This window comes from Acipenser ruthenus, chromosome 6 (genome assembly GCF_902713425.1).
Source record: "Acipenser ruthenus chromosome 6, fAciRut3.2 maternal haplotype, whole genome shotgun sequence".
NCBI classification, from domain to species: domain Eukaryota; kingdom Metazoa; phylum Chordata; class Actinopteri; order Acipenseriformes; family Acipenseridae; genus Acipenser; species Acipenser ruthenus.
In genome coordinates this window covers 66601342-66615533 of record NC_081194.1, presented here as the reverse complement: position 1 = coordinate 66615533, position 14192 = coordinate 66601342, and the positions used below count along the sequence as shown (strand labels likewise).

The following is a 14192-nucleotide window of genomic DNA, read 5'->3' as shown; positions in this document are numbered from 1 at the left end:
GGAGTCCAGCCAGACGTGCCAATTCCAGTAAAAAAAAACTCAAAAGGGACAAAACTTTTGTCTCAAGTCCAGCTAGCAGTCAAAGTGGTTATCACTTATGGAAATAACACCACCACAAGATACAATATATAGTAAATTAGTTTATGCTCACAATAGATTGGTCCCCCAGTGAAAAACGCTGTTCTGAATAAGAGGGTGCCATTTACATGTACATGTTCTAGTCTATTGTGTTTCACCCCTGAAAGTTATTATAAGCATAGTAAGAACAAGTTAAACTTATATGTGTTATGCTGAAAGTAGCTAATTTGTAGTCCCGCTACTATTAGATGGCCCTGCGGGTACTTCTAAGGTTCCTAGGGGGTACACATGACAACTCAGAAATGCACAAAATAAAAATGATCTTGAATTTATTTTTTAACGGTATTATATAAGATCTCTAATCCACTATCCACTGTGCATAAATAATCCTTTTTTGTTTAGCAGCTCAAAAGGTTTGTTTCAAAATTATCATCCACCTGTACGCATGCGTGACTTTGTTTAAGTGGATTTCCAGTCTGATATTAGGGTGGGTGAAGCAGGCGTCTGGCAATTCTGCATGGAGAGCTCTGCTTAGAGTGATCAGTGCTGCTCATGAACTTTCCATTTTTAAACTCGTCATATACTTGAATACTAAATCAGTGAAGCACAATCCTTCTACATTATTTTAGAGTATAAATGCTCTGGTAAATAAAAATAATAATCACAACACATCCTTTGACGTTTTCTGTTTTATTTATTAGGCATGGCTGCAGTTTACTAACAGCAATAGCGACTGGTTGAAGGCGTTTGAAGAGTACATCCAGATTATCCTGTGTATCGTTTCTCGAGTGGATACATTTCTTACTTGCAAAAGAAAAAGAAGGAAGTGCAACTTGACAGAAAGATCCCTTTGGGTCTTTTTTATATTGGCTTTACTAAAAAGTTGTTAGTTATTATAGTTTATCTTGAAGGTAATGTTTGGAATGTAAACATCTTAAATGGCACACAATTCTGCTGGGACGAGAACAAAAATGGTAACATGCAGACTATTTCAGATTATTTATAACTTTACTGAATAGAAAGCGAACACACGTGTTTCCGAAGAGATTCCCAAATACAGTCTTTGGATTCTGTGCATCCAAAGACTTGTAATTAAAAGTCTTAAGAATTACCATTTGGTATTCTGTCCTAAACCAGCAGTTTGTCCGTCCCAAACTGATGCATTATGTGTTAAATAAAACATCTAAAAAAATGTTAATCTGATTAATTTTGCCTGTTATTGCAACTGTGGTACCATTCAGTAAATCGACAGTTGTAAAAGCGCACTTGAGGTGAAACCTCCAGACAGGTGTACAGCTTAAAATAAGGTTGAAAACCACTGATCTAGCAAATGAAGGTAAATACCAGGTAGAAGGGCATCTCACTTTCTCAGCACTGTGGCAGTATTTAACTTCAGCTACTGTACTGTTGCAGATGTTGCTACACAGTTTTCACAAAAAAAAAAAAAAAAAAATCAGGAAACATTTCCATGTTAGATTTTTGCTACACAGCTACAGTGAATCTAGCCCTCCTTAAATGAGCAGAAAGTCTGTGCCGGGCAAGAATAACCTACTGGTGCCTGAAGCCTTTTGCATAGCACAAATGCCAGTTATTGCATTTTCATGTAAATTGGGACATGGGCCATAGCAGAAATGCAGACAGTTTTGAGCACATCCTGTAGCTACTCTTACTACCTTCTTTCAGTGCACAAAAACTGAAATTAAAATAAAAAATCAGCAAAAGATCACTTTAGACATATTTGTAGCAATAGTCTTTAAAACTATAATCGCAAGACTTGTAAAAGTTAGAGACTGCAAAGTAAGCCGACACATCACGAGATGCTTTTTATCTACAAAAGGCATGTGTGATAAAAGCACAATGTATATACAGTACAGTCTTGCTTTTCCTCTTTCCAAAGCAACTGCTAAACGTAGCTCACTCACGTCAGAAGTCAAATACATGTTTTAGTATTAAGTGTACACTTCATCCAATTGGTTTACCAGCATACAATAGCACATAGAAAAACAAGTCTCATGGAGAACAATGCACCATCTTGTGGCTGCAAAGGGCCTTACCAATTCGAACTGCTCCACTGACTCACCTTGTTGAAATGAAAATGAAGGTAAAGACGTATACTAAAGCAGACAGGCAAACACCCATTTGACCATCCTTTAAGGTAATAGCCAATGTTTTTGTTTTTACATCTCGTTAGCATAACAACTGTTTTGCAAGAGCCTTGCCATTCGTCTGTAAATCTCAGTTTTCCAGACGGTCCATTTTAACTGTCGCTGAAATTAAATTCCTGGCCACATGAAACTCCCTTTGCTGCACAGAGGATTTTAAATGGTTTCAGGTGGGATCTTAACCACTGCACACGGAGGTAATCTAGAGTGATAAATGGCCTGAATGAAAATAAAATCTACAAAATCAAACAACCTACAGAAATATGATAAGGGGCTTGCAAATAAAATCAGGAAAAAAATGGTTTACACAGCCTTGGTTATTACCCCTTTAATGGAGTTGTCGTTCTTTACTAAGAATTTAGCCATGCATAATAGCAAATCATCTTCACCTCACAATCAGATTCTAGCCACAAACTAAAGGGGATATCTCAAACAATGTGTAACTTCATGTACTTCGTGATAGTAGTATATACATACAAAGAATCCTGTAGAATTGGGGGGGGGAAAAAGGTATACTACAGTATAAAGTACAACAATGTACTACAGAAAAAACATTTTGACTATTTAAACTGACATTAAATACTTCAGAGTCCATAACACATCAAACCAATGTATGTTTTTTTGTTTTTATTATTAAATACTCAAGGCTTCGTTCTAACTTCCAATACTCACTGCTGCACTTATTTGAAGAGCCTTCAGTTCCATTTCCTTGTGTTCCCCGAGCCGCCTCTTCACCTCTAGTTCCCATTCTTCTGGACGCAGAACCAAAAGGTTCTGTTTGTTCTGCTGTCGTCTGGAAACCTGAGTACACAAGCAACTCAGTTTACATAACTGCATAAGGAACACAATGCAGAGCACACACTCTGGAGCAGTTTCCCAACCCTGGTCCTGGGGACCCCCTATGTCTGCTGGTTTTCATTCCAACTGAGCTCTCAATTACTTAACTAGACACCTAATTGAACTGCATTTGCTTAATTAGACCTTTTTAATTGTTTTCAATTAACATTTTATAAGTAACTTGAATTGCAACTGTTTAAGAGCAGAAAACAATTAAAAAGGTCTAAATAAGCAAATTATCAGTGTAATTAAGGGTCTAGTTAAGTAATTTAGATCTCAGCTGGAATGAAAACCAGCAGACAGGGTTGGTAACCACCGCTCTGGAGCATGTTGCCATATGGAGTTGCACAGTCACCACAGGCATGTTCACAAACCCCTGTTTAGGCTGTGCAATTATCATGGCCCAAATAACTTGGCAAGCTCCCTTGTAGGCCACAGCGCATCCCAGGCACTGTTTACTACACACAGTCAGGGGAGGTGCAGGGAAGAAACCTCTGGAAAACATGAATATTTTTAGACATTCCCAAAGTACTGTCTGACTGCCATTAGGAATCGCCTCCAATCCATTTGTATCCTAAAATGTCAACTTCACACATTGACCACTGCTAATCCTTATTTTCATTTCTGAATAAAACTGAAAAACAAAAACCCATGTGGTGTTGGTGTCATGAGGTAAGCCTCTCTGGTAAGCGTATTCATGTGTTTCGGGGGGAGCAGGAACTACAAAGTAGATACTCTCGACATAACACATATACAAGTGTAATTGCTGTGCTTTATAATAACTTTCAGGGGTGAAACACAATATACTACAAATGTACATGTAAATGGCACCCTCTTATTCAGAATAGTGGTTTTCACTGAGGGACCTATATATGATGAGCATAAACTAACTTACTATATACTGTACCTATCATTTGCTATTAAATTAATGGTGTCTATCAGAATATGGTTAGTTATAAGCATATGCTCTGCAATAGTAGGACATTTTACAGAGCTGCATATTCTTGCAATTAAAAGGGAAAGGATCTGGCCATAACAATTAGATTAAAGAGTTAAAATGAAAATTTGCATGAAACATTCAAATGGCTTTATTGCTAGAGACTTTAATTTGTGACAATATTTGCTGAACAGGCACTTACCCCTCTTGTTCCTCGATTCCTTGATCTCGTCACACATTCGATTAAACTCCGGATCCAGCTCAGCTGCAAAAATTGCATGCGCGGTGTCCTTCAGGGTACAAGCTCTATGCCGGATTATTTTATCTACAGAATGAGAAAATAATATGCATTAGAAACTGACCGTGTGAGGCTATTTTTAGATCATCCAATCATCTTATGGGTTCATGTTCCTGGATGCAGAACAAACCGCTTTAAAAGCAGAGACAATCTCAGTGTGGTGATGCAATCGTCATGAAAGTTACGAGAAAGCAAACGTTTAAAAAGTCAAATCTCTTCAGCTTATGAAGAATGTAGCATTAAGGTCACTCAGGCACTTTTCCCAGATTAAATCTCTCTTCAGTCACTAATCAGCAATTAGCCTAAATAAAATATATCAGTTCTAGGATTAACTTTCTAAAACAGCCCACAGAAAAACTACCCTGGAATTCAAATTGGTTTAGGAGAGAACCTTATGCTTCAATGGACGCAGAACTTAAGACTTCATTGTTGGTTTTACAGTAAAAGACAGTTGGTTAAAATGGGTAAGAACATAGTAGCTTATTTAATAATGGGTACAGTGGGCTACAGCAAAACCTATTTCTTATTCGGCCCTGACTTCGTTTCAGTACTAGTGAAGAAGTGCCTTACTTTTCTGTATTTAAATATATGAACTTATACTGCAGTTCTCCTTACCTCTTGGGTCTTTGTCCGGATTGTACTCTAGAGCATTGCTGGAGATGAGGTCAATATCTGCTAGAAACTCCGTCCCAGTGAAGTATTTGTGTGTATCGATTTTGGTCATGATTTTTGACAAATCCATGGGTTGTTTAATAACTTCAAGGTAATCCGAAACCTGAAATATAAATGTTTATATATATATATATATTATATATATACACACACTATACACACACACACACTCACATACATAAACAAACACACACACTATAAGCACTGTTCTATTTCAATTAAAAAATAAATTACACTAAAAAATATAAATGTTCTCTTTCGTATACTCTAGTTGTAAGTGTTGTGTGTACCTCCTCAATGTCCACAGGTTTGGCAAAGATGTTAAAACGCTTGTCGTTGGCCAGCCGTTTGGTCACGTCCCTGAGAAAGAGCCGCAGTTCCCTCAGTGTGGTCTCCTCCTGGTCCTCCAGCCTCTTCTGTTCCTCCTCGGAGAGCTGGCGGGGCGGCGGGGGCACAGCGGGAGCAAGCACCTCCAGGGAAAGAAGGGCTGCACAACAAGGTACACAAAGTGCTTAGGATGTGGGGGGCACAGCGCCCTGGGACCATTGCTCATTTCTGCAGTAATTTAGCTGGTTACGTTTAAATAAAAAACTTACTTTCAACATCAATATAAGATGCAGCAACTACTGTTCTAAAATCCACTTTCATATCTTTAATTTTACACGGTCCAACACTATGGACCACATTTGGTAAAAGTATAGACCAGGTTCAGTAAAGGATGCTGCAGCATGCTGAACTGACTGGGTTGGGGTTTGCAGTGCAGCTTATAAATCACAGGGAACTTTGACAGGTGCAGACTGACATGAACGAACAAGGTGCTATAGTTTGTATAAATCGTTGTAATAAAAATGTATGAAAAATGGTAGGAAGCCAGCTAGGAACTTACATTTTAAAACTTAAGTCAAGAGTCACATAGAAACAGACTGGCGCCTCAATGTATCCCCAGATTTTTATACTGAATAACTTGAATATGCTTTTATATACAGGTAGATTTATATAAAAACATAATTATTACAAATAGTGCTGCACAAACCAATTATTCGGACTGCGCTCTCCACAGAAATCAGGTGCTGACAATCAGGTGAGGGTCATAGGTGTTGACTGGGCTAATTTATCATTTCAAGTGAAACAATTGAAGAAACAGCTGCTTGGATTTATGTGGATTGCTTCTTCACAGAGCCTAAGAAAAGCAGTAATTATCACAAATCCAACAGCTGTTTTCTTCACTTGTATCACTCTGAATAGTAAATTAGCAAGATCTTCTGGTTTTCATTCCATCTGAGCGCTCAGTTACTTAACTTGACCCTTAATTGAACCAATAATTTGCTTAATTAGACCTTTTTACTTGTTTTCAACTCTTAAACAGTTGCAGAATTTAAGTTAGCTATAACATTTTATCAGTAACTTGAAATCTGCAACTTTTTAGGTGTAGAGAACAATTAAAAAGGTACAATTAAGCAAATTATTAGTTCAGGGACTAATTCAGTAATTGAGCGCTCAGGGAATGAAAACCAGAAGACACACAGGGTCTCCAGGACCAGGGTTGGGAAGCACTGTCTTGCATTTCAGCACTTCGAACATTCACCCCTCTGATGCAAGCACTTAGGAATATGTCGGAGTGCATTTATCACACATTAGCAAGCACACATCTACAAATTATTGAATAATAGCCCAAGAGTCCATTAACGTCAAACATTTTGTAATTACTCATTAAGGGCCTTCATCCAAATAACAAACAGGCATCCAACTTTGTTTTCAGAGCCCCTTTGTGCTGGAACACTCTGCCACATTTCATCAGATCAGCAGCTAGCCTCGAGGTTATTCCAGATAAAACCTCTCTTACCGAGACCCACCTCTGGTGTTAACCCAGTCGTCCTAGTTTGAGCCATCCTAAATGTGACCTGCTCAAAAGGCAGGCTGAGAGCCATTTTAATGCATCATTTTAATGCCATCTTCTTGGCAACAGGACGCATACTTACTTAGCCAACGCCATGGATTGCTCGATACATGAGACCAGAGTGTGTTGATTCAATTATTTTAGTAACCAATAAAAAGAGGATACAAGTACAAGCACAAAAATTACACTTGTCCGATAATGTCGTGAAATCTAAGAACTAACAAAATAGCTCATATTTAGCTCATATGACCAAAATTATATATATATATATATATATATATATATATATATATATATATATATATATATATATATATATATATATATATATATATATATATATTGGTTTACCTGAAACATGTACAGCATAGTTCAATAACAATGCATGACAAAAGATAAAGATACATCTTAATTGCATAATATAAAAGAAATACCCCCTCTGTTCACAGTTGCTAAGTGATCATGGCTCTTAAAATTAAAAAGTCTTCAGTTATCAAAAAATATGTAAATTAAAATACTTCATCAAGTATATCCATATTAATTAATTTGTCATCATTTCTAAGCATGCCAGTATTCGACAGGTGTTTTTTTTACTTTCCGTCCTGTGTGTAATGAGGTCGCCATGGATACATGATGTTGAGGTCATGCATTTTAGCTCAGGGGCTATGTGCACACCAACAGGGTACAGAGCCCAGCACAGGTGTAAATGTGTGGCTCAACTCCTAAGAACTGTTTAATTCAAACAGTTCTACGGCAGCTCAGGTCAAGAGTTGTACTGTATTCTACATCCAAATCCAAAAGTACCCTTTTACATCATTAAATGCAGATTCATTTTTATAAACAAAACAAGCAAACCCATAAGTAATACTACAGTGTATGGTTTTAGGCTACCACCATCACGTACACGAAATTAACTGTAGGGTGTTTTTGCCATCTCTCATACAATGTTTCTCTATTTGTAAAGTAACTCATATTATTATTATTATTATTATTATTATTATTATTATTATTATTATTATTTCTTAGCAGACGCCCTTATCCAGGGCGACTTACAATGGTTACAAGATATCACATTATTTTTACATACAATGACATTATTTTTTACACATTATTTTTACACACAATTACCCATTTATACAGTTGGGTTTTTACTGGAGCAATCTAGGTGAAGTACCTTGCTCAAGGGTACAGCAGCAGTGTCCCCCACCTGGGATTGAACCCACGACCCTCCGGTCAAGAGTCCAGAGCCCTAACCACTACTCCACACTGCTGCCTGCTGTTTCAATATACTGGGCACTCAAGCAGGATAACAGAACATTACCAACACATGGTTCTGTATGGCAACCATTTTGATGTTTTGCAACAGAAAAAAAAAAAAAAAATGTTGTAACTTGCAAACAGGTATTAGCAGTTGAAGTCCTGGCTGTATTTGATGTCAGAGTTGACATGGTTGGCAGCTAACAATGAAGCAAAACCTTTTTTGCTTTCCAGATGTTCAATATGGAAAAGAAAACCTCACCTTGTTGTTTTTGCAGCCAGCATGCTGACGAGGCACCCGGCTTTGTATGAGAATATTTTAGTTTGGTTCTATAAATAACATTTGTTCAGGATTTCAAGGCAGTCTATATCCCACTGTTCTGGTGTATTTGCTGAGTATTTCTGTATACATCACATTGTTAGCTCACAAAAGTAGATATATTTTGATATCCACAGCAGGAACAAATTCAAGCGTGGATTCAAGGTTAATGCAGCAGCAGGGAAGCAATTTATAGTTACCCTGTACTAATAAAGCTTCCTGGCAGGCTTTAGACAAAGAGACAGGTAGGTATAAACACAAACACAGATAGCGTAAACTTAACAGAGTGCAATGGAAATAAATATAAAAACTATGCTGTACAGAATAAGTGTATTAAAGAGTAGGGGAAAATATATTAATTAATTAAATAAATAAATAAATAAATAAATAAAGACACCTTTGTGATATCCTGCAAGGTAGCTTATTCCGATAACAGGGAAACATTTTAGGCAGTCATACAAATGTCACAATACACAGTCGACGCCTCGGGAGAAGTAAAAATATCCTGAATAAGCAGCTGTCCCAATTAAACGAGAGGCATTTGAGACGACCTTAGTCACATTTTGTTGTTTATAAATGAAAAGAAAAAGAATGGAATTACATCACATTATGATTAAATGTTAAATACATCATTTAAAATGTGAGTTAAGTGCTTATTTTTTTATTCCTAAACTAAATGAAAATCGCTGTTTGTTTTTTATTTCTACATGAAATGGAAAATAATGAAATCCCATGTTATCACAAGGTGAGGCACCTACGATGTTGACATGCCAACTTTCTTTGACTCCAGCTCCTTCAAGAGTTCAACATGGTTTACGCAATTCACAGTGTAATCACGTACTCACTGCATTGTGTCTTGCTCTGAAAAGCGATCTCCATTCATCATTTGGAAATACTGTATCCCAATTAAACTAAGTGATGTCCCAATTAAATGACATAAATAGCATTGGGGGAAAAAGCGTCTCCCAGAGTTTTATCCCATTTAAGCGATTATCAGGATCCCGATTATGCGGTGTAGATTGTATAAAGAAGACAATGTCAAATTTTTATTTGGTTTGGTAGGAAAATCTTTTTATACCTCAGAAATCACGAAAGAACTATTTAAAACAAGAGAAAGCTCTTGTTTTAAATAGATCATAGGAATGGTATTGCTCATACAGGTCTATTAATACAGGTCTATTAATAAAAAATGCAGAACAAAGTTCTATTCCTCCAGTCCTAAAAGATGCAGCCTATAGATAGATTATCTATCTATCTATCTATAGTGGGCACTAAACAACACAAACAAAAAACAGGTCTGCGTTTAAATACGCAATATTTTTCAACCGTTTCTGAACATTGGCGGACTTGTTAGCATCTACAACACCATTAATGTAAGTGCCTCTATTTGTCATAGGATCTAGTAGGTGTGCGTTTGCGTGACATTTGTTTCATACCTGCATTTTTCCTTCGTGCTGGAGGTCTGGCTGCTTGTACAACAATCAAGTCTTCAAAAAACCTTCTTCTGTCATCCTCGCTTGGTCTCTTCAGACTCACTACTTCACCATATCTGCTCCTGAAGATGCATTTCACCTGCCAATAAAGACCATTGGAATCTCAAAACAGTAGCCTTTGCAGATATTTATTATTATCATCATTACCGTTATAAAAAAGATGTTATGACCCACCATACTTTTCTACATAAAGCAGACTGTAGTATGGGATAACAACCTCTCATGGCTTGAACACTGTTAGTGTTGCTCCACATTGTGAATTGTGACAGAGCCGAATATGAATAAGAATGGCTGCTGTATAATGTGACATTCTTAGTTAAATAAGATGTGCTTAAAACCTCTATTATTTCTGATGAATCAATTAGTATCAACTCATAACTTAATATATAAAAAGAAAATCCTCAGATTACAAACAGTACCATTCAAATCTTTTACCAACTGTTTTTAATTCCGTGAGACAGTCCTTACCATATGCACTGTTTTTTTTCTGTAATCATGCTCTCCCAGTATTTTACTGTTTTACAGTTACTAGTCTACACTATAACTCCCTGTGTACCAACTGTGCAGGTGGCGGTGAGATTATTTTAAAAGACAGTTGATAAAGACTTCACTGTTGAGCTTTTTTTTTGTATTCTGTGTTACTACATATACTACTATTGAGTGTTTTATACATAATTATGGATGGGATTATGAGCACTGTATTGATGTTGCACCACAAAAATGCACATCAAGACATTTACAGTTGATATTATTCAGAAATACAGTCCCCATGCAGGTGGTTTGCAGTTCAAATGCAGGCCTTAAATACTGATTCCCTTAACATTTTTTCAGCTTTTTCAGACGGGTGTGCTGTCACCAATCCCTCATTGTTCCAGTTAACCACAAGCAATGCCCTGAACTGGGATCACACAATAGCACAAAGCTTGTCACATTCAGCTCCATGTGCACACACAAAGTATTGCTGGCATTGAATTAATTCAAGTCCACATATTGAAATCTGTTTTTAAAAGTGTTTCAAACTTGTATGATTTTTTTTTTTTTCAAATGGTAATCATATGTCTAAATCCATGATGAAAAATGTCTGCTTTGCAGTTGGCTGTACCACATTACTAGTGGAATAAAATTCCACTCAGAATATATGTCATTTATAGAAACTTACAGGTACAGTTGAAGCAGGATCATGCATAACTGTCTCAGAGTTACAAAGTGCAGGCAAAAAGCAGAATCTGTTTTCTGATACACTAGTGCACACAGCAGTAATAAACAATGCTCATGCATAAAGTAGATAAATAAAGTTTGTTACTATAGACCCACAGGTAAGCGATATTTACGACCAAATGATCACTTCATTTCCATGTATTCAAAGATTTGCAAGGTACTGATTTAAAAAAAAAAAAAAAAAAAAAAAAAGCAAAATGAATTGCTGTGCTATTTCTTAAAACACTTGAGTAGGAAAAAAAAAGTGTGATTGAGTCCCCCTGCACTAGTCATTGCAGAGCTCACTGGTGATCAAGGAGCTAGAACTGACAGGCAGCGGCAGTGGGCGAGCCCAAAGCAACGGGAGTCCCAATGTCTCTCAGTGGGTGGTGCTACCAGACAGCAGGGTTGGATGAAACCTGTGAAGCAGCCGGGGATAAAACAGGGAACTTCTGGCCATGTATGTAAATGAAGGTTCTTTGTTTCTGTTTTTTATTGCTATAATTAAATCTATTGAAACCCTTTGAAGTGAAGAAAAAGCATGAAGACATTTAAGCAAGCGTTACCTCCTCCGACAGCTCCCTGTAAGCGATTTCCGAGGTAGCCAGGATTAGGATCGGCGAGAAGGAAGGGATGTCCTGAAGCAGGGTCAGGAATGTCGTTCTCACGGTGTCACTGATGGCCTCCCACCACTCGCTGATCTGGGGCATGTAGACCACGCTCGGGACGGTCCTCCGCGCCTCGCGGAACACCTGGGATACAAAATACACGTTCTTTTAAATAAATGGGAGAAAATGCAGTAAATCAAAATAGCAATAACCATCCATTGTTGGGATTAGCTTCGGAGGATACCAAAACATTTACTCTTATGATTACGAGAATGTGATCTGTTTGGGAAAAACTAAGCTAGTAGCGGGAATGGATTTGTACCCAGTCCAGGTTATCAATCCGGGCCCAAAAAACTAATCTACGCAGTATAAAGGTGTTCTGCTAAATAGAAGCAGCAGGTAAAATAATCCACCTTTTGATTCTACATGTTACAAGGGGGATTTCTAGAGCATAGACAAATGTTTTTATTGTACATAGCAAAAAGTGAACAATAAAAAAGGTTCCACACAGGATAGATAATCTACAACAGAACACGTAACACAGTTCATAGAAGTAGTGATACAGTGCCACCTACCCTTCTTAGAACTTATTTCATAAGATTACTGGTAGTCTGTTCTGCACAGAATTAGAATGATGGTGCAGGTCATTACCACAATCTAGTACAAATCCACAGATCTTCATATACATTCCATCCATTTTTTATAATATTATCCAGTTTTGGATGGTAGTTATTTTTGTTTGGTTTATTTCTCATATTCAAACTAGACATTTGTGCTTTTAGAATCAGAAAGAATTCTGGGTACCGCTTTATATTGCGTGGCATAAATTAATATTAAATAGATATGCAACTGCATATTAAATTCATGTTAAATTAATATTTAATACAAGGCTTGAATTCCATTTGTGTGCTGGGGGGGATTTCCCCCCTATCCTGCTGCCAATGGGGGGGGAGCCAACATTTTAGGGGGGAATGGCAAAAGAAAAGGCACTTTTGCATATAAAAAACGATATATATTTTACTGAACCATCATTCACACTGGTGTTGCTTTAAAATAAGCAAATAAGCTGCTTTCAAGAGATCTAAGAGCTGTTCATCACTGTGAGACAGAGCACTCTCCATTGCTTTTGCCATTGCCTGACAAAGTTTGCGTGCAGCAAAAGAACGTTTTTTTTTTTTTTTTTAAAACAGCACTCCATTTCTTTTTTTAACTCTTTACACTCAGCCCTATTTCCGCCTGTTTTTCTGCACTATAAAGCATTACCAAATTTTGTTTTTTTAAAACACTTTAAAATGTTGTTTTGGCCAGTCTGTAAAATTTATCATTACACCTGTAGACAGTTGTGGCATTTCCTTCGATTACGCAGTTAAATAGTACAATCCTACCATATGCCCAACTGAGGTAAAGTTTGCATGGTACTCAAAACATGCAATCATCAGGCCATGAATATTTTCATCCAGCACGCTAAAGTCAAGGTAATGTTAACCAGGCCACTTTGGTATTTTATAACATTACTGAAACAAAAACCAATACTGCTGTCTTTCTGCAGTCAGCAGGTCACAGCAGTCTTGCTCAAGTGAAGCCACGTCATCACTTGTTGAAAGCTGCAGGGTGCCAGAGACACTTTGAACAGACAGGCTCTTATTTCAGTGTGCTCTTCACAAAAATTAATACAAAGGCAATTGTTAGTACGCTGCTCTGGAAAACGCGCAGTTAATTTTTCAATTATCTGCTGGGAGGCATGAAAAGCTTTTTTTTTCTCTACAGGTTTTCTATAAAAACGTGGCAACACCCTTTGTCTGAAACAGAGTTTCATTACATTTACATTAATGGGATTACAGATTTAACATGGGCACCACTACAGTGTATCACAAATTGGCCACCCAAGAGAATATTAATTTAACAAATCAACTGAGTATATGTACAGTAGAAGGCATTCAAGTTCCTTAAAATGTTTACTAAACAAATGCAGTGAGCAGTCATGAATAAGCAACAGAGAATATAGATTCTCCAAATACACAATGCAAATAATTTAAAAAAAAAACAAAAAAAAAAACATTTAGTTCAGGATCTTTTCTTATTAAATTATTGAATGTATCTTTTTTATTTATGTTAATTTCAGAAACTAGGAGAATATATGTTATGCCTACAGTCTGCATTTAGGAATACCTAATGAGAGAGAAAAGCGTAAAATTATTACTTGTTTATTTCAGATGCATTTCATTATTTATTTTCCTACAGAAAAAAAACTGAAAGCTTTGAAGTAAATCTAAATCCAAACCACTGAGCAGTAAAGCAAGATGAGCAAGATTATTATGCAGTTTTAGTTCCAAGATGTTTACTGTACATGTGTAAATTAAAAAGCATTAACACTCCCTAGACGAGCCTGCAGCATTATTTAATAAAACCGCATTCAAGTAATGTTTATTAGAAATGT

General features: G+C 36.9%; 1 protein-coding gene across 1 annotated transcript in view; it reads right to left on the bottom strand.

Moving 5' to 3' along the window:
- LOC131737405 (ATPase family AAA domain-containing protein 2B-like) overlaps window positions 1-12452 on the bottom strand; it is a 38281-nt gene extending 25829 nt beyond the window's left edge. Inside the window, exons 1-7 of the mRNA XM_059025963.1 lie at window positions 12360-12452; window positions 11714-11899; window positions 9894-10029; window positions 5275-5471; window positions 4928-5087; window positions 4217-4339; window positions 2913-3041 (exon numbers count right to left, since the gene is read on the bottom strand). Coding sequence (XP_058881946.1) covers window positions 2913-3041; window positions 4217-4339; window positions 4928-5087; window positions 5275-5471; window positions 9894-10029; window positions 11714-11899; window positions 12360-12452 — 1024 coding nt within the window. The remainder of the gene's footprint in view (window positions 1-2912; window positions 3042-4216; window positions 4340-4927; window positions 5088-5274; window positions 5472-9893; window positions 10030-11713; window positions 11900-12359) is intronic.
- Between the last annotated feature and the right edge of the window lie 1740 nt (window positions 12453-14192).